The sequence below is a fragment of the Nycticebus coucang genome, chromosome 6 (assembly GCF_027406575.1).
Source record: "Nycticebus coucang isolate mNycCou1 chromosome 6, mNycCou1.pri, whole genome shotgun sequence".
Classification (NCBI taxonomy): Eukaryota; Metazoa; Chordata; class Mammalia; order Primates; family Lorisidae; genus Nycticebus; species Nycticebus coucang.
Window position 1 is genome coordinate 58,824,811 of NC_069785.1, and position 27,248 is coordinate 58,852,058.

At 37.0% G+C, this 27,248-nt stretch overlaps 1 protein-coding gene across 4 annotated transcripts in view; it reads right to left on the reverse strand.

The window, feature by feature from the left end:
- Positions 1-26,299, reverse strand: part of ZNF280D (zinc finger protein 280D) — a 92,880-nt gene extending 66,581 nt beyond the window's left edge. Inside the window, exons 1-4 of one of the 4 annotated variants that reach the window (XM_053594529.1) lie at positions 25,887-26,290; positions 4,554-4,599; positions 4,373-4,441; positions 1,919-2,092 (exon numbers count right to left, since the gene is read on the reverse strand). In XM_053594529.1, coding sequence (XP_053450504.1) covers positions 1,919-2,054 — 136 coding nt within the window. In that variant the 5' untranslated portion in view covers positions 2,055-2,092; positions 4,373-4,441; positions 4,554-4,599; positions 25,887-26,290. Of the gene's footprint in view, positions 1-1,918; positions 2,093-4,372; positions 4,442-4,553; positions 4,600-25,886 lie in introns of all 4 variants that reach the window. The other 3 variants (XM_053594528.1, XM_053594527.1, XM_053594530.1) reach the window with 3 other exon arrangements.
- Positions 26,300-27,248: the final 949 nt, after the last annotated feature.

Consider the following 27,248-nt stretch of genomic DNA (forward strand, 5'->3'; position numbering starts at 1 on the left):
AGTAAAAAGCTCACACAAAAATATGGTCTTCTGATAATGTCAATACAATGCTCTACAATTAAGTACTACGTACATCTTAATGGAGAAAAATCTGTTCAAACAACTTGACACTGTTTTCACACAGAAATTCAAGATTAAATATTTACTCAAACCATCAAATAACTATGGCTGTAATCTACAAAAATAACAAGTTTTTACCCTCCTTCCTGGCAGTCCATTATAAACATTTAACTGATATTCTGTATGTTAAAATATTTTATGGCTTACATGCCAAACAAAAATAAAATTATTTAAATTCTTCATCCTAATGTTTCAGAAAAGAAATTCTAATAGAGTCAATGCCCTTCTTTAAAGAATTATTTTAAAACTAATACGGGCAGCGCCTGTGACTCAGTCGTAAGGCGCTGGCCCCATATACTGAGGGTGACGGGTTCAAACCCAGCCCCGGCCAAACTGCAACCAAAAAAAAAAAAAAAAACAGCAGGGCGTTGTGGCGGGTGCCTGTAGTCCCAGCTACTCAGGAGGCTGAGGCAAGAGAATCACTTAAGCCCAGGAGTTGGAGGTTGCTGTGAGCTGTGTGAGGCCACGGCACTCTACCGAGGGCCATAAAGTGAGACCCTGTCTCTACAAAAAAAAAACGAATTATTTTAAAACTAATATACATTGTTTAGTTGAATACTGTTAATTGTCATCTATAGTAAGTACAAATCAACTTGAATTTTAACTGTCATGTTCTCAAAAAGATTTTGAATTAATAATTTTGCAATAGGATAATATTCAATATAAAATAATCAGTGACTGACTAGGAAACAATAACTAAAAGAATATTATTTTCTGTTATCACCAACATGCACGCCATCATGCCTATTCATTTTATAATCCAAGAGGCACTCCACTTAGCCCTCCATGAGAGATTACAATGTGCCACAGGGAATGTTATTTAATATTCAATTGGTTAAATTATTTTTCCTCTGGTAAAACTAAACAAAAGTGCCATTCTAAGTTTAGAGGCAATAAAAGTAAGAACTAGGCTTTCAGAAAATTTTAAAGTAGTCTTGTAATAACACTTATAAGCAAAGTCATGTTAAATTAAAAAATATATGTATTATGCTGGGTACATTCCTTCTTTGGTAACTTCTCCTGGCTTAAAACGAACATGTAAATGAAATGGTAATATATCTATTTTCTCTTTCTCCCTGAAATGTGTACATTATTTCTCTGCACTCTATCATACATTTTGAGTGGACATTTTAACAAGTGTCATCAGCATCTTTACTTTAACATTATAATAAGGTCAAGTCCAGTTACTCTAACTAAAAGCTAATAATCCATAAAGGTACCAAGTTGTTCTGCTAAAAAGCCGTAAGGATTTAAATTTACCAATTACTACGTGTTCCAAGTACAGCGGCTACGGACAATGCCCTTTTCTTTTATGAATATATATAAGAGTTACTGGAAGATGAATGTGGTCAGAAGCTACAGCTTCTGTTGGTACACTGGCCAGAAACTGTGCAATCATTCACTGCCTGTACATTTTATAGTCATGTATAGATGACATTGCAATTTTAAGAAAAGCATTCCAAATCCTTCCTTTTCTGTGCTTCTGAATTTAAGATAGAAAAAAATGAAACATAAATAAGCTATTACTTAGCTCCACCAAAAATTATGATTTCCACTCTCAGAAGACCTCCACTATCACCAGCTAATATTCTTTTCTCACATCTTATATTTAATCTCTTCCTTCCTCAAGTCCCCAGTCATATCCTCATCCTGATTGTTACTGCCCACCCAATCTCTCATCCCCAACTCCTCACAGTGAAACAAGGACATCAAGTACCTCTAAAGCAGTTTATAAGTTTATCCATTAGAAACAATACCTTATAAATAAAATCTGGCTTCACTAAAAGTAAATGCTTACTTGAAATTGCTGGTTTTGAACTTGCTATCTCTCCCACAAAGATGGGCTCATCATCATCATCATCCTCAACCTCTTTTACTTTCTTCTGCCATGGTTCCAGCTCTTCCTCTTCACATTCCATAAAGAGTTCTGCCATTTTTGAATTATCTAATTTTCAAGAGGAGAAAAGTAAACCTTATTTTCAAAAAGAAAAAGAGAAACATTCTGTAACACATTGTATAATACTCTACTTTAATAATCCTAGTAGCAATTTCTGGATAGATATTTCTAGTCAACACCCAGTAACAAGAGTGGTAAACTAAGAGCTTACTAAAATATAAACTAGTAAAATTTAGATGGATAATGGGTAATAGTAGTTATTTACAGTGGACAGAAAATGTGGGAAGTCAAATCTAGTCAAAGTAAGTTGCAGTCATATACCTGGAATATAATTGATTATGCCTACAAAAAGGATTATGCCTAACCATTATTTATTAAAAAATGTATTAATAATAAAAAAGTAATAAACTAAGAATAGGAAGCAACAAGTGCTAGATAAACTGGAAAAACTGAACCAGATTAAAGAAAGCCAAGGACAAAGAGAGCCAGAAAGCCAAGGAAGAGATAATAGAATAAAATATGGAAAATGATAAGGCTTATTCCGTCAGGACAAATCAGACATTTGAATGACAAATCATTCGAATCATTTCAAATCATTTCCTGGCCTAATGTTATTTAAATGTTTAGTAGTCCATCTACCAAAAAAAAAGGAAAAAGGCCTTCCCATTTTCCCAAATGTCATTAACATCAGGAACTGATCCTTCCATTCATTAACCATACTGTTTTACTAATTATAAAGTTCTTCAAGCCAAATAATTAAAAATACTAATTTTCAGTGGCAATTTGCAGCTTAGCATTTGCATATTTTAAACACTTGAAACACCACCCTCATTATATACTGTAAGAGCTATTATCTATAATGCATCTCCTACCTAGAACATCCTTCCTTTTCACCTGTATTGTATCATTCCAGTCTAGAGCAAAGAGAGCATGGACTTGATATCAAATTGAATAATTAAAATCTTTACTGTACTATTTCTAATCATCTGACTCTAGAGAAATTAATTGAATCTATTTTCCTCATCTATAATAAGTGTATGTTATCTACCTGATAAAAGTATTATATAGATTGAAGAAAATGCCATAAAAAGTACTTAACTTCAAGCAGACACTGAACAAACTATTATCTCCGTGCTCCTTCTAACTCTTGGTTCAATTATTAAACCATAAAGTTTTACTTTCCTTCAAATTCTAAACTCCCCTGACAGTCTAAAGATTTAACCTAAATCTCAAAATGCTCACCATTTTTCATGTGTCTTAATTTCATATAACCAAGGCCCAATTGAGCTCATTGGGAGTATATTTCCTTCTACATATTAGATGGACAGAAGGCACATAGCACGGATTAATAATCTATGGACTAGGTGAAGTTAGGTAGGTAATGTCTAACTTTAAACAATTAAGGAGACCTGTTCACTAATAACAAAAAGTATCATTTATATCCAGTTGGTATATGCTATGGGCTGAACTGTATCTCCCCAAAATTCATATGTTGAAGTCCTAACTCTTACTATCTCAGAATGTGACTATATTTAAAGAAAAGGTCTTGAGAGGTAATTAAGTTAAAATGAAGTTTCCAAAGTGGGGCCTAATCCAAAATGACTGGTGTCCTTAATGGAGGAGGAGATAAGGACATAAGACACCTACAGAAGGGGAGACTATGTGAAGATACATGAAGATGGCCAAGGAGAGAGGCCTGAAACCCTTTCCTCACAGCCCTCAGAAGAAACCAACCCTACACATATTAATTTTGGACATTTAGACCTGAAGAACTGAGAGAAAAATTACACAATTTCCATTGTGTATGCCACCTCATCTGTAGTACTTTGTTAGGGAACCTCAAGCAAACTAACACGTAATAAAAATAATAATATTCATTTGTTCTTTTTAACAGGACATAGCCACTATTAATATAGCCAAGATACACTGTTAAATCAAAAGACATATAATAGCTGCATAATTTTTTAGAAAGAGTTTTTTTGTCTATACATAGAAGAAACATGTGATCACATATAACAAATTGGTAACAGTAATTACCTCTGGTAATAGGGAGGAAACACTTCATGTCTACTTCACTCACTTTTTTATTTACATTATTAGTTTTTATATGAGCATTTGTTCCTTTAACAATTTTAAGTGTTTTTATTTTTTTTTGTGGTTTTTTTTTTTTTTTGGCCGGGGCTAGGTTTGAACCCGCCACCTCCGGCCTATGGGACTGGCGCCCTACTCCTTGAGCCACAGGCGCCGCCCTTAAGTGTTTTTACTTTTAAGAAAATGGTCCCCACTTGCTTTCTCCTGAAACAAAGTTATACAAAAGCCATAAATACCAGTATCAGTCATGGCAGCAACACTTACTTTTTGGTTGAAAAGGGTTGTCGCCCATCAAGTTGCAGAGTTGATATTCTGTAAATTGTCACCTAAGTACTGACACAGGACATCAGTCAATTTTATGAATCACTTTAAGTAACATCAAATTTTGAAACATGAAACTTGGGATTCACAAATTCTTGGATCTAATTTTGATCTCTAAACTTACCATGTGACTCGGGACAAGGCAACAAACTATGTCTCAGTTTTCCTTCCTATAAAATAAAGATATCATTAGGGTAGAATTCATTAAATTAAATGTATACATACTTTATCTTTTTTCCTATAAAAAACTCAATTTTTAAGTTTGATATACATATGTAATTCAGTTTACATTAATGTTCCATTCCTGAATAAACCCAAATGTAATAAATACAATGGTGATTATATTGGTAGTAAATGAATCAATAAATAACAAATTTTTTTAAAGTAGCCTTTCATAAAAATGACTAATCACCCCATAATGCAATATTGCAGTAAAACAGACTTTTCAAAGTCTAAGTGACTGTTACCTTTTTTTCACATTTTAGAAATAAATGTAATTATTTCTTTAAAAGAAAACACAATTTTAAATAAATTTTAGTTTATATTTTTCTGGCTTTTTATCAACTGAAAAGGCACAGAAAACAAGCTGCAAATATTTCACCACAGATTAATTCAATCAAAAATAACTACTCATGGCCTTCTGTATATAAAGTTCTAAGGGAAAACAAATACGAGTAAGTCATAGTGCTAGTCTTTAGAAGTTTACAGTCTAACACGTCTATAATTCATTGTGCTTTTAAAATGCTGCTAGAAAGAATAAAAACATTATCTAAAAAAACACTCCTGATTTGCTTTAGTCAAACTTTAAATTTGTTTTTTGAATTCCTATACACACACAACAGTGTAAATGTTACAAAATAAACAAGCTTTTTAAAAAATGTTTTGTTATATGGAGACACCTGTGGCTCAAGGAGTAGGGCACTGGCCCCATATACCAGAGGTTCAAACCCAGCCCCGGCCAAAAACCGCAAAAAAAAAAAAAAAAAAGTTTTGTTATAAAGCAAAAAACATCAAAAATTAGACAATGGAAATCTAAAATACTGAAATACACAGCTAATTCAATTTTCGTGTTTCTCTTTATTCTCAGGCTAAAAAAAGCAAGCTTTCCTACTTTTCCATTCCCAAATTATTTGGGCTATATCCCATTTTAAAGAACTCTAAGAATTGATCTCATTTGTATTATCATACTGGAGTTTACATACTATCAGCAAAGCACTTAGAAATCATTTTTCCAAGTATCAATGACAAGGATAAGTTCTAAGAATGCATCATTACGGGATTTCATCATTGAAAGAACATCATAAAGAGTATGTACAGCACTTACACAAACCTAGGAGGTACAGCCTACCACATGGCAAGGTTGCTCCTAGGCTACAAATGTGTACAACATGTTATTGTAATGAATACTATCAGCCATTTTTAACACAAATCACCAGGCAACAACAATTCTTCAACTCCATTATAATCTTATGGAACCACCATCATATATGTAGTCTGTTGTTGACCAAAATGTTCTTATGTGGCATATGACTATATGAGACCTTCATTACAGTAAAATTTCTCATGATGAAATTTTAGCTTTATAAATATACCTGAAATGTGGCTGCCAAAAGTATCATGCTGTATTGTCACTAATGTTATGTTATGTTATGTTATGTTATGTTATGTTATGTTATGTTATGTTATGTTATGTTATGTTACTTTATTTATTACTCACCCTAGGAGGAGAGCCATGGTGTCATCATAACTTACAGCAACCTTGAACTCCTGGGCTCAAGCGATCCGCAATCCTCCTGCCTGGGTTTTTCTATTTTTAGTAGAGATGGAGTCTTGCTCTTGGTCAGGCTGGTCTTGAACTTCTGAGCTTAAGTAATCCACCCTCCTCAGCCTCCCAGAGTTCTAGGACTACAGGAATGAGCCTCCGTGCCCAGCATATTTTCATCTTTTTACAAAAGCATTTCTTTTGGTGGGATTTCACCTAGTGTGCACAATGTGAGTGTGTTCAGCATGCCCCCTGGGTAAGGGGCTCAACTACAGCTTGAATTTTTTTACCTTGAGATTAAAAACAATGTAACCTAAAAATCTGTACCCTCATATTAATTTGAAATTTAAAAAAAGGACATTTCTAAACTAGTTAAATGCACAAAGATTTTTAAGCCCTCCTATAAACAACACACAAAACTATAAATTATCAACACTGCTAAATAAAACAGGCATGTACTACCTAATTCAAAAGTATCAACATATAAAAATTACTGCATACAGGCAGTCCCTGAGTTACTAGAGAGGTCCTATAGGCTTGTTCCTAAATTGGAACAAGTATATTTACCTATTACCTATAATAGCATCTATATGTAAACGTGAGTCGATAGGATGTTTTTGTAACTCTGAGACTTGCTATAACAGCCTCCGTTTATAAGTACGAGTTGTGTTTAAGTTGGATGTTTATAATTCTGAGACTATCTGTGCCATTAATGGTATAAACGGTTACCTTACACTTTTCCATTGAGAAAAGACATGTCATTCTGTATGCATTCCAGTACTGTAATTTCTAAAAAAAGACCTTTAAAAAAAAAAAAAAGATGAGGGCCTGGTGCAGTGGTTCACACTTTTAATTCTAGCACTTTGGGAGACCAAGTCAGGAGGATTGCCTGAGACCTTGACTTCAAGACTAGCTTGAGCAAGACCCATCTCTACAAGAAAAAAAGAGAAAAATTAGGCAGGCATGGTGGTGCACACCTGTAGTCTCAGCAAGGATGACTGTATAAGCCCCAGAGTTTGAGGTTGCAGTGAGCTATGATGACACTGCTGCACTCTAGTCCAGGTAAGAGTGAGACGTTGTCTTAAAAAAAAAAAAAAAGAGTAGCTGGTAAGTAAAATACAAAAGTAAATATAAGGAATATGGTGAATAGTTAATTTCTAGACCTTCCCAGATCCCATAATTCAAGGTATATACATAATAAAATAATATAAGAAATCAAATTATTAAGTTAATCTTTACTTTTTAATCCTATCATAAAGATGTATTAATTAGAGGTTGCATTCTTAACTTAAAAGTAAGCAACACCAAAATCAGATATGATCAACTTAACATAAAAGGGAAACACAGGCTCACTCCTATGAGCCTCCTAGCACTTTGAGAGGCTGAGGCAGGAGGACAGCTAAAGCTAGGAGTTTGAGACCAATCAGGACAATAGCAAGACCCTGTCTCTATAAAAAAAATTTAAAAGTTGGTAGGGAATGGTGGCACAACTGTATTCCCAGCTACTTCAGAAGCTGAGGCAGGAGGATCACTTGAGCCCAGGAGTTTGAGGTTGCAGTGAGCTATGATGATACCACTGCCGTATAACTGAAGCAAATACAAAATATAAATACAAAAAAGAAATTAATAAACTATTTCAAACAGTGAAAATTTACACTCAAAATAAGTATTGCATATACAAATGAAGTTCAACTAACTCATAAGTTTAGCTTAAGATTAATATTCTAGCTATAAAAAAAATTTTGCAAATACACTTAAATCTTAAGAGTTTTTCAGTGGAAAAATTATCAGGATGCACAGGATCATTGGTTCAGTAAAGTCTGATTTATCACTTCTTTTTTCCTCACTCTTCCTCGTTAACCCCGATTTGTCACTTTTTTTTCTCTCAGAAATTTCTTAAGAAATCAGGCACTTAAATCATTCCACTGACTTTAAGTTTTGGTTTATCTTCCATTTCATTTTATAAACAATTCTTTAGTCTTTTTGTCACTAATGGCATACTGAAATGGAAGAATATAATTTAAGAGTTTTAATCTCAAATGAATAGAACTTAAAGGGTTCAAAGTGGACTGTTAACTATGAATAAAAATCTAGTAATTTCAACCCTGATTTTGCAACCCCCTCAAGAATTTCCAACTACCTCAAGGAGGTATTAAAAAATTAATTTAATGCTCATTATCTTAAAATCAAAGCACACAATCAGAAACCTTAAATCCCATGATCATATCAATGTACACAGCTATGATTTAATAAAAAAAATCAAAAAAAATTAAAAAATATAATAAAAAAATAAAAAAAGAAACCTTAAATCATAATAAACCATATATAACTGAAAGATAAACCCATGACTAACATGTGATTTAATAAATGTACATATTTAACTATGAAATTTTAGAAAAATCAACTACTAAATTTTTTATTTACAAAAATTAAGCAGATGAAATTCCAAATTTCCTCTTACTTTTGTGCCTTAAATGCTTTTAAAAGTGTTTTAGTGTTAGAAAACTAAGTATCTTTTTTCAGAATGACTCCAGTTATTATTTAAGATCAGACTGAAATAGGCACAATGTGAAAAGGGCACATTACAACAATACAAATTTCCTTATTAAAATCATCTGATCATCAGCATCTAAAACATTGCAGATAAAATACTGGAAAAATCAAAAAATTTTTAAAGACTTTAGAACAGGGGTTCTCAACCCTCCTAATGCCACAATGTATTTTCATTGTTAAAAAGGGGTTGCAACCCACAGGTTGAGAACCGCTGCTTTTAAAGATAAATCTCACTCAGTTTCTGAAAAGATTCTAATTTTTATTTTAAGAAGAATACTGCCTCCTGATAATGAGCACTCTTTAAAAAGACAAAAGGATTTTTAAAAGGGAGACTACGAATACATATAGTTTTTATACTTAAAACAAAAAAGTCTTTTTTTTTTTTGTTTCAGAGTCTCACTTTACGGCCCTTGGTAGAGTGCCATGATGTCACATGATTCACAGCAACCTCCAACTCCCGCGCTTAGGTGATTCTCTTGCCTCAGCCTCTCAAGCAGCTGGTACTATAGGCACCCGCCACAACACCCACCTATTTTTTTGTTGTAATTTGGCCGGGGCCGGGTTTGAACCCGCTACCCTCGGTATATGGTATACATTTGGGAATCTTGACAGTGAACAAGCAAACAGATAAGGGGTAAGTTTGGAACTCAAACTTGAAAGAAGTGGTCTTCAAAAGAGATGAGGAATTGAGTAGGAAATCTAGATCCTAGATAAGGTTGTTCCAGCGATTTCCCAGAATATCACCAGGGGAACTAAGCCATCTTACCTTGCCCATTTCCTAAGTATATAAAAAAAAAATGCCATTCTTTGAATATAGCTTATCAAACAATTAGTTATTACTTTAATGCCCTTAAATTAGGAGAAATCCAAATGGATTCCTTAAAGCCAAAACAATTCTCCAAGTTAGTAAACTCAAGACTTTGAGGACAATAAAATATAATACAACCAATTAAGAATTTTTTAAATGATATGCTCAATTTTCTGTCTAATACAAGCACAAATCTCAAAACTGCACGACATGAAAAAAGCCCTAACTCAAAAATTTATCTACATGTTTTAGGGGGATTATGATAATTACATAAATACAGTATCTTATAAAAGAGAAGATGGTTGCTGCAACAGTAAAAATTAGAAGTGCTACAGCAGAAGTTCTTGATAAGATGTTGGGAGCACCATAGAAATAAAAAAACTTTGCCAAATTGTGTACATACTCAATTTCTGGGGAGATAGTACATCAAACTTTCATAAGGGTCTATGAGCCAAAAAGGTTAAGAATCTCTAAGTTAGGAGTTTAGAAAAAAGCTATCACATATAGTTAGTTAGGTTAGAAAATACCCTATCATGAAAGAAACCTGCCTTTATCCTTAATGAAAAATGTTTTCTTTCCATTAGCACTTTAAAAAAAAAAAGCATATTTACTGAAAATAATTCAAACACATAAAAGTGTGTGGAATAAAAAGTAAGAATCCTATTCCCTTTTCTGCCCCACACTTCAATCCTACAGAGTTTGGACGTACTACAATGGATAAAACAATGATTGAAGATATAGTTAGGACTATGGTGTAAGGGGTAAGAGGGCATTTCAATGCCTTTTATGATTTAATGAAAGGCAATATGATTTGAATAAAACCTGCCATACTGTGTGCAAATTAAATTTACAGGTTAGTACACAGTGCAATATGTGTTACCTAAGAGAATGAGCTTTAAAAGATCTCAACAAGAGAATGAATGATAAAATAATAGTTTTATATTTGCCTAAAAAACAAAATTCACAAAAATATAAATTAAGATATCCTGCCTACCAGTACTGGTTACCAGAAGACCTAGGAGTCAAAAAGGTTGGTTGGTCACTAATTTAAAATGTATGCAGTCAGCCCTCCGTATCAGTGGGTTCTACATCCATGACAATGGATCAAAAACATTCAGGAAGGTCAGGGCACTGGCTCACACCTATAATCCTAGCACTCTGGGAGGCCAAGGCAGGTGGATCACTTGAGCTTGGGAGTTCTAGACCACCCTGAGCAAGATCAAGTACCTGTCTTACTAAAAATAGAAAAAATAAGCTGGGCCATTTCCCAGCCACTCAGGAAGCAGACGCAGAAGGATAACTTGAGCCCAAAAGTTTGAGGCTGCTGTGAGTTTCGATGACACCACGGCACTCAACTCCGGGGTAACAGAGTGAGACTCTGTCAAAAGAAAGAAAGAAAAAAAGAAAGGAAAGAAAGATAAGAAAGGTGTTCAGTGCCCATAGCACAGTAGTTACGGCATTGGCCACATACACTAAGGCTGGTAGGTTCAAACCCAGCCCTGGCCAGCTAAACAACAATGCAAACCCAGCCCTGGCCAGCTAAACAACAATGGCAACTGCAACAAAACAATAGCTGGGCATTGTAGCGGGCACCTGTAGTCCCAGCTACTTGGGAGACCTAGGCAAGAGAATCACTTGAGCCCAAGAGTTTGAGGTTGCTATGAGCTGTGATGCCACAGCATTCTACCAAGTGTGATACAGTGAGACTCTGTCTCAAAAAAAAAAAAAAAAAAGGAAAGAAAGATTCAGGAAAAAAGTAACAATATAACATAAATGTAAATTTTAAAATATAGAACAAAACTATTTACATAGTATTTACATTATATTAGTTATTAAGTATTCTAAGGATGATTTAAAAGTCTAAAGGAGCATGTACATAGATTTTATGCAAATGCTATGCCATTCTATGTAAGAGACTTGAGCATCCTTAAGTGCAGTAGAGAACCAATCCCCCTGCAAATACTCAGGGAAAACTGTAAGTATGTGCCAGGTAGCAATACAATAATGAACAAAAGCTAATACACAGTTGTTGCACTTACCAAACTTACAGTTGAGAGATAGGGGCAAACATTCATACAAAAAGGTAAAATTACAATGACAAGTACTATGAAGGATATGAATCTAAAATTACAGTTAGCATAATTAAAACTGGCTTCCGTAAGAAAGTGATGGTTAAGTTGTTATCTGAAAAAAGAGCTGGAGTTAGCTAGGCAAACAGAAGGAAGGATGTGTTCCATGCAGAAGAAACAGCACGTGCAAGAGACTAGAACAAACACAAGAAACCAAAAAGAAACTATCATGACTTAAAAAAAGCAGCAGCAAGGAGTTATATGGCAGGAGATAAGATAACAGAGATATGCAGGAATCAAATGATAAAACACCCTGTATATCATGACAAGGAAATTTGTCCTTATCCTAAGAGCAATGAAAAGCCACTGAGGGACTGTAAACTGGTAAGAACATATACTACACTTGATCTTAGCCAAAAGGGTGGTGACCAATAAGCAGAACTAATAATCAGTTTGTGATACAGAATCAAAATAATAGAATTTGAGTCTAAAATTAAAGAAATGATAGTTTTACCCTATTTCATGCTAATCAATCCTAAATTGGAATACTATGTTTGGCCATGAGTCTTTTTTATTTTTTAATTTCTTTTGAAAGACTACTCAAGTGAAACAGTGGGAATGAAGAAGGAACAAAGGAATCTGTGACTGGTTATGATCAATTAGTTGTAAACACCACTGCACTCAGACCAGCCAGATAAACTCTTTCAACAATAGGTAAGTAACAGAAAACACCACTCAAACGGGCTTATGCAAAGGCATTATTAATTGACTCATTCATAGAAATAACTATAGGCATAATTCAAACGACATCATGTGAATCTGGTCTTTCTCTCTTCCTGGGCTTCATTTCCTCCATGTTGACTGCATCCTCAGAGAGGGTCTTCACTGAAAATGACTATAATAGCTCCAACCAACTTTTAAGATTCAAGTTCAGTACAATAACAAGAAGATCAGCTCTGATTCAGAGTTGATATGCTTGGCTAAAGTCATATACCCTTCTCTAAGCTGATAACTAAGGGAGTGCTAAGGGATTGTGATAGGTTTAGGCCTATATCACCGTCCCCCATCCCCACCAGAGGTAAGAGTCTCAGTCAAAAAAACAAAACAGACTGGAAGAAAAGGGTTGGGTTTCCAAAGGAAAATCAAGACTTTTATTAGCAAAGTAAAGGCGAATAGATGTTGGATGGCAAAAACAGATGTCGACTACAAGGAATTCAGAACAAAAGCTTAGGTCAAGTTGAAAGGACTAAAGATATTTAAGGGTTCGGCGCCAGCCACATACACCAAAGCTGGCGGGTTCAAATCCAGCCCGGGCCTGCCAAACAATGACAACTACAACCAAAAAATAGCCGGATGTTGTGGCGGGCGCCTGTAGTCCCAGCTACTTGGGAGGCTGATGCAAGAGAATCACTTAAACCCACGAGGAGGAGGTTGCTGTGAACTGTGCTGCCACTGCACTCTACCGAGGGCGATAACTTCAGACTCTGTCTCAAAAAATAAAATAAAATAAAATAAGAAATAAAGATATTTAAGCTAGGAAACATCAGACTGTTGGGCAGAGGTGGTAGAAGTAAAAGCTGTTTACAAATATTTTATCTGTCATAAAAAGAAGGAATGGAGGGGACTTGTTCTTCATGGCTCACCTGGTAATAACAATATTTAATTATTTTGAATAACCTAGAGAATTTCATTCCTAGTGCTGAGCTTCAACATAACTACTTCATTCATTAATTTATATAAGTTATCATTGTAAATTATAATATAATTACAATTAATAACATTAGCTAACATTAATTAAACATATACATTATTTCATCTAAACTTCAAAAAACCCTGTAAGGTAGATTCTATTATCACCCCCTCTTTAGAGCTGTAGAAACTGATTTATAAAATACCTTCTTCACTGTAACACACCTAAAGTTGTGGATTCAAATCCAAGCACTTCTAATGCCATAGATTTAAGATGTAACATATTTTGCTTCCACTAAGAACAAAAGACTAAAATTACAAGGTAGATTTCATCTCAATACGAGAACAATCACCTATTAAAATAAAAGAAAAGAAACTATAAGTGAGAAAGACCACCAAATAAAAATATGAAAAATTCAAGGCTTGGCACTTGTAGCTCAAATGACTAGGGCGCCAGCCACATACACTGGAGCTGGCGGGTTCGAATCCAGCCCAGGCGTGCCAAACAACAATGACAACTACAACCAAAAAATAGCCAAGCATTGTGGTAGGTACCTGTAGTTCCAGCTACTTGGGAGGCTGAAACAAGAGAATCACTTAAGCCCAAGAATTGGAGGTTGCTGTGAGCTGTGACGCCACTGCACCCTACTGAGGGCGACATAGTGGGACTCTGTCTCAAAAAAAAAAAAAAAAATGAAAAATTCAAGCATTATGTGACTGAAACGGTCACTTTCAAGATCCCCTCAACCTTAATACTGTAAACATTTCCATCTAGTAGAAAAATGAAATTTATACCTAAACTTAAATATTTTTTATTATTTCAGTAAAAAGACTGCCATAATTGAAATGTAAAATAATAAAATTTAATTTTAGAATTAGGAATAAAATATTTTGTAAAAGCCTACTATATCCAAATATTTTCTAGAAATTTTCAAGTACAATATAATGAATGAAGTAGTTGGGTTAAAGCTCAACATTGAGGATAAAATTCTTCTGACTTAATTAAAGACAAGTAAATTCCTGAAAATAGTAACAGTCAGTAGTCTTAAATAAGCAATATAAATTTCATTTTAATAAAGCTGCTTAATAATGGTTTATATAAAAACTCCCAATGATATCAAAATCTACTTTACACATACTAATTCAGATCAAACATCTCAAATATTCATTATCATAGCATCGTGTTAAATTTTTTAAATTTTAACATTTGCGTTAATTCCAAAAATTTTTAATGTAACAATAAGTAGAAAGGCTATGCTTCAGCAGACTGCTTAAACCTACAAATCAATCTAAATCAGCACATAGTCATTAAAAGCTTCTATATACAAAAGGCATCTTTCCTCTTCATCCTGTGTAGGGAATATCTCTTTGCATTACCTCCTCTTCATCTAAATGAAACTCCCTGCAAACCTGATCCAGACTGCAAACCATTTGCTCTAGGTATTGCTACTCACTATGTCACTCAAAACTGAAGAGCACAGCAGGGCAGCTAATACCAAAATATCTACCTGAGGATCCCCAAAACCCTCTCAATTACCTTTTATTCACTTTCATTTTCCTGACTTATTTTGCAACAATTTTAACCCCACTTCTTGAAATACCCTATTCAGTAATTTTCTACACACCAATAGTATATTGTACTCACCTGTTCCTTTTTAAGTCTACAGATTCTCCATATCTCTTTAAATATTGTAAAAACAGGTTTTCCATAAAGTTTAGATCTAAACTATACACAAACTGCTCCCTAATAGACACATCTAATAAATTCCAACCTCATCCAATATTCACCTCACTCTAGTGCCTCCTCTTTTACTACTGAAAACTGCTGTCTGAACAATTAAACTCACCTCCAATTCAGTACAGGGATATGTTGAAGATATTGTGGGCTCTGTTCCGGAGCACCACAATAAAATGAATACCACAACAAAGCAAGTCACCCCAAATTTTTGGTTTCCCAGTACACATAAAACTTATGTTTACACTATACTGTACTAAGTGTGCAATATTATTTATGCTTAAAAAACAATATGCATCCTTTACAAACATTTCATTGGTAAAAATGCTAACAATCATCTCAGGCTTCAGTAATCTTTTTGTTGGTGGAGGGTCTTACCTCAATGTTGATGTCTGTCGACTAATTAGAGTGGTGGTTGCTGAAGGATGGCTATGGCAATATAAAATATGGCAGCAATGACGTTTGTGGCATCAATTGACTGTTCCTATCACAAAATTACTCTGTAGCATATAATGCTATTTGATAGCATTTTACCCACATATCATTAAGCCCAGAAAAAATCAAAATTCAAAGTTATGGTTTCTACTGAATGCATATGGCTTTCTGACCACAGAAAAGTAAAAAAAAAAAATCTTAAGTTGGGCTCAGCGCTGGTAGCCCAGTGGCTACAGCGCCAGCCATACACTGAGGCTGGTGGGTTCAAAACCGACCTGCACCAGCTGAGGCAACAATGACAACTGCAACGAAAAAAAAAAAACAGGCATTGTGGCAGGTGTCTATAGTCCCAGCTACTTGGGAAGCTGAGGCAAGAGAATCGCTCAAGCCTAAGAGTTTGAGGTTGCTGTGAGCTGTGATACCACAGCACTCTAACTCAAAAAACAAACAAAAAAAAAAATCTTAAGCTGAATCTTATCTTGAGAACTGTCTTTTACACAGACCCTCAACATCCAGATCTCTTGGCTTTTATCTATTTAATATAGAGCCACCAAATAACATTTTCCAAAAATAATGCATCCATTGCATCATTTATCAATTACAAACTCTTGGGTTACTCTTCAACAACCCATGCAAAGCTGAGTTAGGTTATCCTAGCACTAAAAGCTTCCAGAGTGCAGCGAAGTGCAGAAATAGGCCAAATGTTCTAAGTAAGACAGTGGCTGGTGCTGCCAGGCTGCAAGGCTAGTCTGCATTATCTAGCTAGCCTATGTAGAAGACAGCATGTAATTTTGAGATTGAAAGGCTAAGGTTGAAGTTAGGAAAAACCAAGGCATCACATCTTATAAAATGAAAATTCAGTATCTGTCACCCCGTTATAAGTATTCCAGTTAATAAAATGAACTTTTTCTGAGACTTGATTCCCTCATCTGTAAAATATGATTGATAATGCCACCTATCTCAAACAAGTAGTTGTTTTGATGATGAAATATTTTAACTGAGAATACACTTTACAATCTCTAAAAACACTACAATAAAAGAAACGAAGGAACAGAAAAACCCTTCTATGTGTAACTTCTCAAATGAACACATACCAACAATGCAGCGTAACAAAAGAAATGGCAGTTTCCTGATCTTTTTCTATTTAATAAAATTGTGAGATAACTTATTTTTCCCATGAAATGTAATAAAGCTGGCTCGGCACTCGTAGCACAGTGGTTACGGCACCAGAAACATACACCGAGGCTGGCGGGTTCAAACCCAGCCCAGGCCAGCTAAACAATAACAACTGCAACAAAAAATAGCCAGGTGTTGAGTTGGGCGCCTGTAGCTCCAGCTACTTGGGAGGCTGAGGCAAAAGAATCACTTGAGCTGTGACACCACGGCACTCTACCCAGGGCGGCATAGTAAGACTCTGTCTCAAGAAAAAAGGAAGGAAGGAAGGAGAGAAGGGAGGGAGGGAGGGAAAGAAAAAGAAAAGAGAGAAAAGAGAAAAAAGAAAAGAAAGGTAATAAAGCTTTTTCCATGTTACATTTTGTTTTCAAGGGCCCTTCTGGGAGCAATCGGCAATCCTGTGTAGCTGAAAGTCAGGTAATGTTAAACTTTGAATGGGAAAAACACAGTGAATAAGTAAGTGAGAAAACAAAGTAGGAGACACAGTAGAGGCTAGGATATACCCAGAACCCCCAGAACCTCCAGATTCCTCCCAAATCCCTCCAGGATTGGTTTCTTAGACTTGCCAAACAGTAAACCATAAAACAAGAAACAGGAGTGAGGCCTAGAAGCAAAGGGCATATGAGTTCAAAGGCTAATTAATCATCTTGGCTTTGGTTACTACCAAAAGCAAAGGTGTGTGGCTTATTAACCTGCAAAAAAAGGTGTGTGGCTTATTAACCTCAGCGCTGGTAGCCCAGTGGCTACAGCGCCAGCCATACACTGAGGCTGGTGGGTTCAAAACTGACCTGCACCAGCTGAGGCAACAATGACAACTGCAACGAAAAAAAAAAAACAGGCATTGTGGCAGGTGTCTATAGTCCCAGCTACTTGGGAAGCTGAGGCAAGAGAATCTTTAAGGATGGAATCTTTTTTTTTTTTTGTAGAGACAGTCTCACTTTACCACCTTCAGTAGAGTGCCATGATGTCACAGGACTCACAGCACCCTCTAGCTCTTGGGCTTCCGCGATTCTCCTGCCTCAGCCTCCCCAGCAGCTGGGATTATAGGCGCCTGCCACAACGCCCAGCTATTTTTTTGGTTGCAGTTCAGCCAGGGCTGGGTTTGAACCCGCCACCCTCGGTATATGGGGCTGGCGCCCTACTCACTGAGCCACAGGCGCCACCCTAAGGATGGAACCTTTACCCACAGTCCACAAATCCGAAACCTGAGAAATTATTTAAAATATGTATTAATTTACTTTAAAATGACAATAATAAAAGCACTACATACTAATGTAAATATTTTCATTAAAAATAACTATTTCCTAAAACAAAAAATTCAACGAGTGGTATTTATATTTTTGCAAATCTCATTAATATATTTTAATAAAGACAGTTGGTTCTCTTATCAGCTTCTACATTCAATTGTTGCACTACATGTTCTGTTAAAGAAAATCCAACTTCACAAAAAAGGTGTGTGTGTAAAGGGAGGGCCTAGAAGAACTCTTAAAAGTGTCTTAAACCTGAGACCACACTCAGAGAACTACTGCATTAGATAAACACAATTCAGAGCCTTGTTTTAAAAAAAAAAAAAAGAGGATTAAAATACTACACTACATGGTAAAAAAATTTTAAGTTATATACCAATACAAGGAATAAAACAATAATTTTAAACTGTTAGGGAATATTCAAGTGATAAACACAACACTAAGTAAAAGTATTTACTGAGCATTAATTTTACATACGGTATTGTGTTTTAAAAACAAAAAGAAGTAGGTGGCGCCTGTGGCTCAAGGGAGTGGGGTGCTGGCCCCATATGCCAGAGGTGGTGGGTTCAAACCTGGCCCCGGCCTAAAACTGCAAACAAACAAACAAAAAAAACACACAAAGAAGCAAAACATACATCATCCCTAAAATCACTTTGTGTTCATCATGCTGTCCTAAACCAGAAAAACAAGAATGTTTACAATAAAAATGACTAAAGTAAAATTTATTTTTGGCATAAGCCAGTTAACCAAAAAGCATAAATACAACACTTGATCCTCCAGGGTTTTAATTAGTCATTTTCTTACATGGAGGGTCTCTGAAGGTAAAGCTTGGAAGGAAGGGAAACTGGTAACAAAAAATATTTTAGGGCTGGAGAGGGTGGCAGGTTTGAACCCAGCCCAGCCAAACTGCAACAAAAAAATAGCAGGGCGTTGTGGCGAGGGCCTGTAGTCCCACCTACTTGGGAGGCTGAGGCAAGAGAATTGCCTAAGCCCAAGAGCTGCTGTGATGCCATAGCACTCTACCAAGGGTGGCAAAACGAGACTTTGTCTCTAAAAAAAAAAAAAAATTTTAGAACAGAGACTTCAAGGAACAACTTTCCAAGTACTACCTGCATTCATTAGAGATGTAGTTTGACAGGCTGAAAATGAATCTTGGTAGAAGAGGCAAGATAGATTTAATGTACCTGTTGGAAGAGAGGGGGAGCTCCTCGTCTAAATGTCCAAATTAACCATTAACCTTCAGTACAAAGGAAATTATTATAATTTAGTTTTTTATTCTCTTTCTTGAAGTTTTATTTAGAAAGCCTGATACTTTATGACTTACATTGTTTCCTAGAAATCGTCAAAGAAGGAAAAATTTACTTAAATAAAGTAAAACATTCTATCTGACAATTACTGTGTGGGTCTGTAACAATTCTTTTATAAATCTAGGATACATTAGCAGATTTTATGATTTTATTTTTCCTACAATATGAAATATTTTGCTAATTCCATCATCCTAGGTATTATCTTTCACCATTGCTCAACAATCCCAACTTTGCTAAAAAATAAGAAAATGAAAGAATAATCAGTTGCCTACAAGAATGATGCAGCAGTGAAATAAATCTAGACAAATTATCCTTTGCTTTCCTTATTTTTTTTTCCAGTTTTCCTGTTTTGAACAAAATGTTGCATTAACTTTTTTAAAAGTACAGAAGACTAACAAATGCAAGCAGTGTAACCTGGTTCTTTGTACCCTCAATGAATCCCCAACAATAAAAAAATAAATAAATGAAAGTACAAGAGACTGAAGACATCTTTGTAGTCTATTTTAGGAAGGAAAAACTCTTCCTGTACCCTCTTAGGTTCAATACCTAGGGGCCTGTGCATTAAACTGAGACAAGACAGACGACCAGGAGAAAAGGCATACAATTTTTATTAACATTTACATGCATAGGACAACAGAAAATAATATTCAAAGTGGTTAGATTCTGACCGCTTCTACCATTTTAACACAGAAAAGAGAATTTGGGATTTGAGGAACAACAGACCATGGGGAAATGATTAGGAAACAGTATTTTGGAGAACTAATGGAAAGTACATATTATTTTAGTAAAATGCTTATGCAAACTCATCTCTGTGTTGAGGAATTATGCCCCTCTCTTAAGCAGAGAAGAGGACAGAGAATTCCTGCATCTGTTGATTTTCTTTTCTTTTTTTTTTTTTTTTGTAGTTTTTGGCCAAGGCTGGGTTTGAACCCACCACCTCTGGCGTATGGGGCTAGGGCCCTACTCCTTTCAGCCACAGGTACCACCCCATCTGTTGATTTTCAACTGCCTTCAGCTCAAAATAAACTTTAAACTAAAGTGGCATATTTTCAGGGAACATACCCTGATCCCTTTCACCTGCTTTTAGTTTTCACTTAATACAATTAAGACCTCAGAATTTTTTTCTGCCCATAATGGAAAAGAAGAAAATTAACAGAAAAAGCAATTCACAATTAGATGAACCCAAAGGTGAATGCAAAGATAGACAGGAGCACTTTAGACTCCAAAGATGACAGTAAAATTAACTATCCAAGGAAATCTCAGACTGAGTCTTTAGATGAGTTACCCTAGATAAATTTTCTAAAAAATAATCAATGAAGGAATGTATTTCTAAAAACAAAAAGAAAATATGGTATTCTCATTCAGCAAGATGGATTCATCATGTAGTATTTTTATTAAGATTATAGACCATGCTATGCTGTTTTTTGAGAAGATAATTTTTAGAATTCACTGGATTGATTATTCTAACTGGTTGCTTGTAAATCTGAAATCAAAAATATCTTTCAATTGTGGAGCAAAAAAGATGGGCATCCTTTCTGTAACAAAGCTATGAATTATCAAAGGTTTCAAAAAATGCTTCCAGTATTGCATTTTGATGATACACATGGAAAAAGACCCAGAAGAAATGACAAGCTGGAACCTATTAGAAAAGCATTTGAATTTTTGAATCAATATTTATGAGACAAATAGTTTCAGGGTCATGTATGACAGTTGGTAAGTACAGATAGTCCCTGACTAACCATGGTTCAACTTACCGATTTTTTGACCCACACAACCATTGTGCTTTTCACTTTCAGTTCAGTATTCAATAAATTACATGAGATAGTCAACATGTTACTATTATAAAATAAGCCTTGTGTTTAATGATTTTATCCAACTGAAAGCTAATGTAAGTGTTCTGAGCACCTTTGAGGTAGGCTAGGCCAAGCTATGTTTGGTAGGTTAAATGTATTAAATGAACTTTCAACTTACAATAGATTTTGCAATGGGTTTATTATATGTGTTAAATGCATTTGTGACTTATGATATTTTCAAGTTATGATGGGTTTATCAGGATGTAATCCTACCATCACTGAAGAAGCATCTATAGTTAATTGCATTCAGATGACATTATTCACTTCGGCAGTTATAAACACCTTCAAAATCTGGAAAATATGGAATAAAAGTCCGGGCAACATGGGGCAGTAAAATGTAGGCATGGAAGATGCAGATCTACAAAGATTCAGAAAAGGAGTGAGAGCAGAACCAAGAGTAGCAAGCATTACAAGAATAGACAAATTTAAAAATTCTGTCAGACATATAACTGGTAACACATTTTTTATGGATCTAGTCTTAGCTGAGAATTGTCCAACAAGAAACTCTCCTTAGTTGGCTCTCTTCGGAAGAGGGTTTCATTCACAAATGGAAAATCTGGATTTCAAATGTATTCCATGATTCTTACTGTCCTAAGAAAAACTACAGTTACTTTTCTCAGTTCAGTGCATTCTCAACAATCAATGTATTTTAAAAGCCCTGCATAAATTAACCTGAAGTGATCCCTATTATATAATAAAGACTACAGGAGGGATTGTTACACTCAAAAAGAACACCAGAAACTACTTGCAAAAGAATTACTTAAAGATGGCTTATTACCCTTCTTAATACAGAGTATAGTTTCATTGCATAGGAAAAGCTTCAGTTACAAAATTCTAAGTTACCAAGAAGAAATTCCTCATGCAACTAGTAAAAGAACTTGCAAGCGCTAAGAAAATTTGGCCTTACCATCTAAACACTATGTTCTTTTGCACAGACCTCAAAGTAGGGAAGAGGAAAGGAAGATGTTCTTTGTGTAGATACAAAAAGCAAAAACTCAAAAAAAAAAAAGTGTGCTACAACAGAGTATTTGTCAAAAGCATTCAAATGTGATTTATTTTTACTGTAGGGATGTTGCATAATAAAATGCATGAAATAGTTTTTTTTTAATTTTTCAAAGTATATACAAAAGGGTTTGCTATGTTATTCTTATTACATAAGAATTCTTATTAAAAGCTCCAATAAGTCAGCTTGGTGCCTGTATCTCAGCGGCTAGGGCACCAGCCACACCAGAGCTAGCAGGTTCAAACCCAGCCCGGGCCTGCCAAACAATAATAACTACAACCAAAGAACAGCCAGGCATTGTGGCAGGCACCTGTAGTCCCAGCTCCTTGGGAGGCTGAGGCAAGAGAATCTCTTTAGCCCAAGAGTTTGAGGTTGCTTTGAGCTGTGAGGCCACAGCACTCTACTGAGGGCAACATAGTGAGACTCTATCTAAAAAAAAAAAACAACACTCCAGTAAGTTGTTTTACATTATACCTTTATTCTTACTTCTGTCAATTATACATAAAATAATTAAAAATGTAAAAAAATAAAATAGTCCATTTCAATCTAGATGGTAAATAGTAGTAACTATTTGTTCTGGTATACTGAGGGTTAATCCTTAAAAGAAAAGGATTAGAAATAAACCAGAATTGATACAAGTTGAGTAAATCAAATGGTTTAAATCATATTTTAAACAATTTAACTGAAAAATCAAGTATTTTTGAGTCCTTCTCTAAAGCAAGAAGAGAAAACTATTCAGGATTATATGTTTAATTAGTGAATACGTCTTGGGACACTGAGGTAGGTGGATTGCCTGAGCTCACAGGTTCCAGACCAGCCTGAGCCAGAGCAAGACCCATCTCTAAAAATAGCCAAGCATTGTAGCGGACACCTGTAAGTCCCAGTTACTTAAGAGGCTGAGGGAAAAGGATCACTTGAACCCAAGAGTTTGAGGTTACTGGGAGTTAAGACACCACGGCACTCTACGAAGGGTGACCAAATGAGACTCTGTCTCCAAAAAAAAATAGTGAATATGTCAAAAGTATTAATCTTTTTCATGCTTTTGAAATAATGAAGTATATTTTTAGTACAAATTTCCAATTTCCTGTCACCTAAAACTATAGCTTACTTTTCATTTACAAATATTGCTATTCCAATTAGGTAGATCCCCTGCCCAATTTGTATAGAACAAAAAAATTCTTGGCACGGTCCCTAATTTTCTCTGTAATAAAGAAAACAAGTATGAGAAAGGAGGGTACAAAATTATTTATTCCTTTCCTTTGCCTTTCTCTCTCCTACTAAAAAAGCCAATACTGAGTAGTAAAAACAATGGGCTGAAAAAAGACGGGGCTAAGTAGTCTAACTAGAAAGATGCTCCAGGTGAAGGTAGGGCACTAAGATTTGCAATCCTTCCATATCAAACTACTTCAGAACTCAGTAATTCCGAATTTCCTAAACTAGATAGGTTAGTCTTATCCTCCAAAATTGCCCCTCCCCCTTTTTCTTCAAACACCCATCCCTAGGGCACTGCTCCAAGCTATCTGTTTATCAGATTATGTGCAGGTAAATTTACACTAAGTACTAGCCAAAATATAACCCCACAAATTACTTGCTAATTGCAAAAGGAAATGCTAACAATGTAAAGATAGTTCAGATTTTGGATTACTCATAAGACAACCTTACTTCATGTGTTTTCTGATGTTGAATGAAATAAAGTACACAGCATGTTTATAAAGTATTCTTTTCAACAATAGTAAACTTCAGTCTACTCAAGTCCTTACAGCTAACTTCAGCTTCACAAAAAAATATACGGGCTAGAGAGAATAATTTAAACACCATGAGGATGAACTATAAGTAAAATATAGAACATGGGTTATTCTACAAAACTACTAACCTGTTCTCTTTAAAAGGTCAATGTCGTTAGAAAACAAATAAGGGAACTACTCTAAATTAAAAGAACTAAGACAAACAAATGTAATCCATGACTGCATCTCGATTCCAAAAAAAAAAAAAAAAAATTACAAAGGGCATCTTGGGGATAAAGAGGGAAATGTGAATATATACTACATTATACATTAGATTTGGGGGAATATTCTTATCTTTCTTAAGTGTGATTATGGTATGATGTAATAAAGAAAAATGGCCTTAATCTGATGAAATATGCACTAATACACATACAGTATTTAGGGGTGAACTGTTATATCTACAAGGGCCTTTAAAAGGTACAGAAAATAGAGTGTGACAATGCAAATGTGGCAAAATGGTAATGACAACTGTAGAAACTAGGTGGTAGGTAGAAATGTTCAAATGGCCTATTCTTCAAATTTTCAATGTTTGGGAAAAAAGCATTAATTACTTTAATAAAAAGTTGCAAAGTTAAAAAATTAGCTCAAAAATATTGTAAAAGAAAAGGCAACTGAACAGTATTTCTCAAATTTTTTAGGTGAGCCTCCTTGCCTATTCTCACCCTCCTTATTCCCACAAAAACAGGACATACTAGAGTGAGATGAGCACTGGATGTGGAGTCAGAAGACCCAAGGTTCTACAATTGGCCCGGGCTCTTCCTAGCCAGGTGACCTCATGGAAATCCTCTTCCTGAGGCCATTTCCTCACCTTCAAAACAGTTCCATCAACAGAGATTACCACAAATAGGGAAAAGAGGTACCAAACAGGTGAGATCACTGATAGATAAAAACACAAGAGACAATTATAATGGTCTTTGTAGTGACATTAAAACCTAAGGGCACATAGTCCTAACTAAATTTTCTAAACATACCAGTGCCTTCACAGGCAGGTTTCTGTGACAAGACGGCTTGAGCTGGCATAGTAATCCCACAAAGCAGGACACCTTACACAGGTTAACTGCAGGCTTTTGTACTTTAAAAGTCTCCTTCTAGCTTTCAGTTTTATGATTAATGGCACTAAAAAACATCAAATTCTGTCCAAAACCTCATACCAATAAAGCCATCTTTTTTAAGTTGACAGAATTTTTTTTTAATACATCTTCGTAAACAAAGAGAATCCCTTGGCCACAGATCTCCCGAGCTTCCAGAAGCGGGTTCACGCTGACGTTTTTTCCTCTCCTGCAGATTTCTCCTTAAAAGCGTTAAAACTTGAGATTAGTTGGGTGGGAATTCCTTCCATCTCTACAGCAGGCTAAAACCTCGGAGTGAGATCATTCTTTCCGTCTCATTAAGTGAAACCTGCAAAGCTCGCTTAGGAAATTGTTTATCGAGCTCCATGCTCCTCCTCACGGCCCTTCTTCCGCAGACAATAACGGGAATTCCACAGCAGAACGCGCAAGTCCCTCTGACAAAAAGGAGGGTGTAAGCATGGAATGCCTGGTCACCTGGGCAACCGAGGGCCCTCTGACTGAAAGTTCCTAACCACCTTAGGCCGCTTTTCCTACGGCTGAAGGCTCTCGGGGGTGGGCTGTGGTGTTAAGCATAGGTCTCGGCCAGACATCGGCACAAAATGTATGAAAGAGCCAAGGGAGCCGCCTCCAGAGAGAAAGGCCCAAACCAGGCCGGGGACCCACAGGCGCGCAGGCCTGGGAGGCGAGGTGGCGGGGGAGCACAAGGCGGCGGCCTGCGCGGCCGTGGCCTGCAGCAGCTCAGCCGGGCGCCGCGTCGCGCCGGGATCCCTCCCCCGCCGGGGCCGACGCAAGATGGCGGTCCGGCCGCCGCCGCGCAGCCGGCCTCCTCCCCCACGCCCTGGGCGCTCCGACGACCCGCGCCGGCCTCGAGACCCCCGGCCCAGCGCCCCCGGAGTGAGGCGGCGCAGGCCGCGCGGGAGGGCCTCTGCCTGCTGCAGCGCGGGGCGGGCGGGGGCGGGGGGCGCTTACCGTGAGCGGAGCGGATCGGCCTGACTGGAGCCCTGAGGAGGAGGAGAAAGAGGAGGAGGAAAAGGAGGAGCGCGAAAGACTACACTGCGGCGACAGTGGAGGCTCCCATTGCGGAGCGGGCAGCCGAGCTGTGGAAAGGGGGGGGCTCTCGTGCCGCCAGCGCGCAGCCTCATGGGTAGGCTCCGGGTCAGCCTCCCGCGTCCGGGCTCCCTGTCTTCTCGCGGACGCGAGGGGCGGGCGTCGGCATGTGCGCCGCGTCGCCGGCCCTCGAAGCCCGCGGCGAGGGCCCGAGCGCGGCCGAGGTGTGAGCGCCAGCCGGCGGCCGCCCCGAACCCGAGCAGCGCCCAGTCTTAAGGCACGGAGCCTGAGTTCTGGGCCCTCCCTGAGTATACCCGCCTCTCCGTTGGCTTGGAAAGTATAAAGGTCACGGAAAACAGCCACCATTAAAAAGAAATACTGGGCCCCGCACGACGAAGACAGCGGACGAGGAAAAGGAATAAAGTCAGGTTCTAACAATTGGCTGATTTTACCAAATTTGTTTTCAGTGTGGTTTTCTCTTGCATCGCCTATCGAAATCTAACAAAATACTTAGAGACGAATCTCTACATTGAACGTTTTATTTGGGATACAAGAATTGAAATTCCCGGCTCGGCACCCGTACCTCAGTGGTGAGGACGCGGGCCACAAACACCAGGCCTGGGGGTTCGAACTGCGCCCGGGCCCGCTAAACAACAGTGACGACAACAACAAATAGCCAGACGTTGTGACAGGCGCTTGGTAGTCCCAGCCTCGTGGGAGGCTGAGGCAAGAGGATCTCTTAAGCCCAGCAGTTTGAGATTGCTGTGAGCTGTGACGCCACAGCAGTCTACCTAGGGCCACATAGTGAGACCCTGTCACAAAAAAAAAAAAAAATTGCCATTCACACAATATATACACACAGGCCTGGCAGTCTTACGTAGAGTTTTGTAAAAAATAAAAATGCTACCTACTTTTCAGTACAGCTCTTTGGCACTTACGAGTTAGCAGGGTGTGGTGGCTCACGCCTGTAATCCCAGCACCCGAGGTGTGGCGTGTGTGTGTGTGTGTGTGTGTGATGGCTGAGGTGGGTGGGTCAATGGAGCTCATGAGTTCGAGACCAGACTGAAAACCAGTGAAACCCCCGTCGCTATTAAAAAATCGAAAAGCTAGCCTGGAGTAGCGGTGAGCGCCTGTAGTCCCAGCTACTTGGGAGGCGGAGGCAAGAGGATCTCTTCAGCCCAAGAGTTTGAGGTTGCTGTAAGCTGTGACGCCACAGAGGTCTACCCAGGGCGACGTAGTGAGACCCTGTCACCAAAAAAAAAATAATAATAATTGCAATTCCAG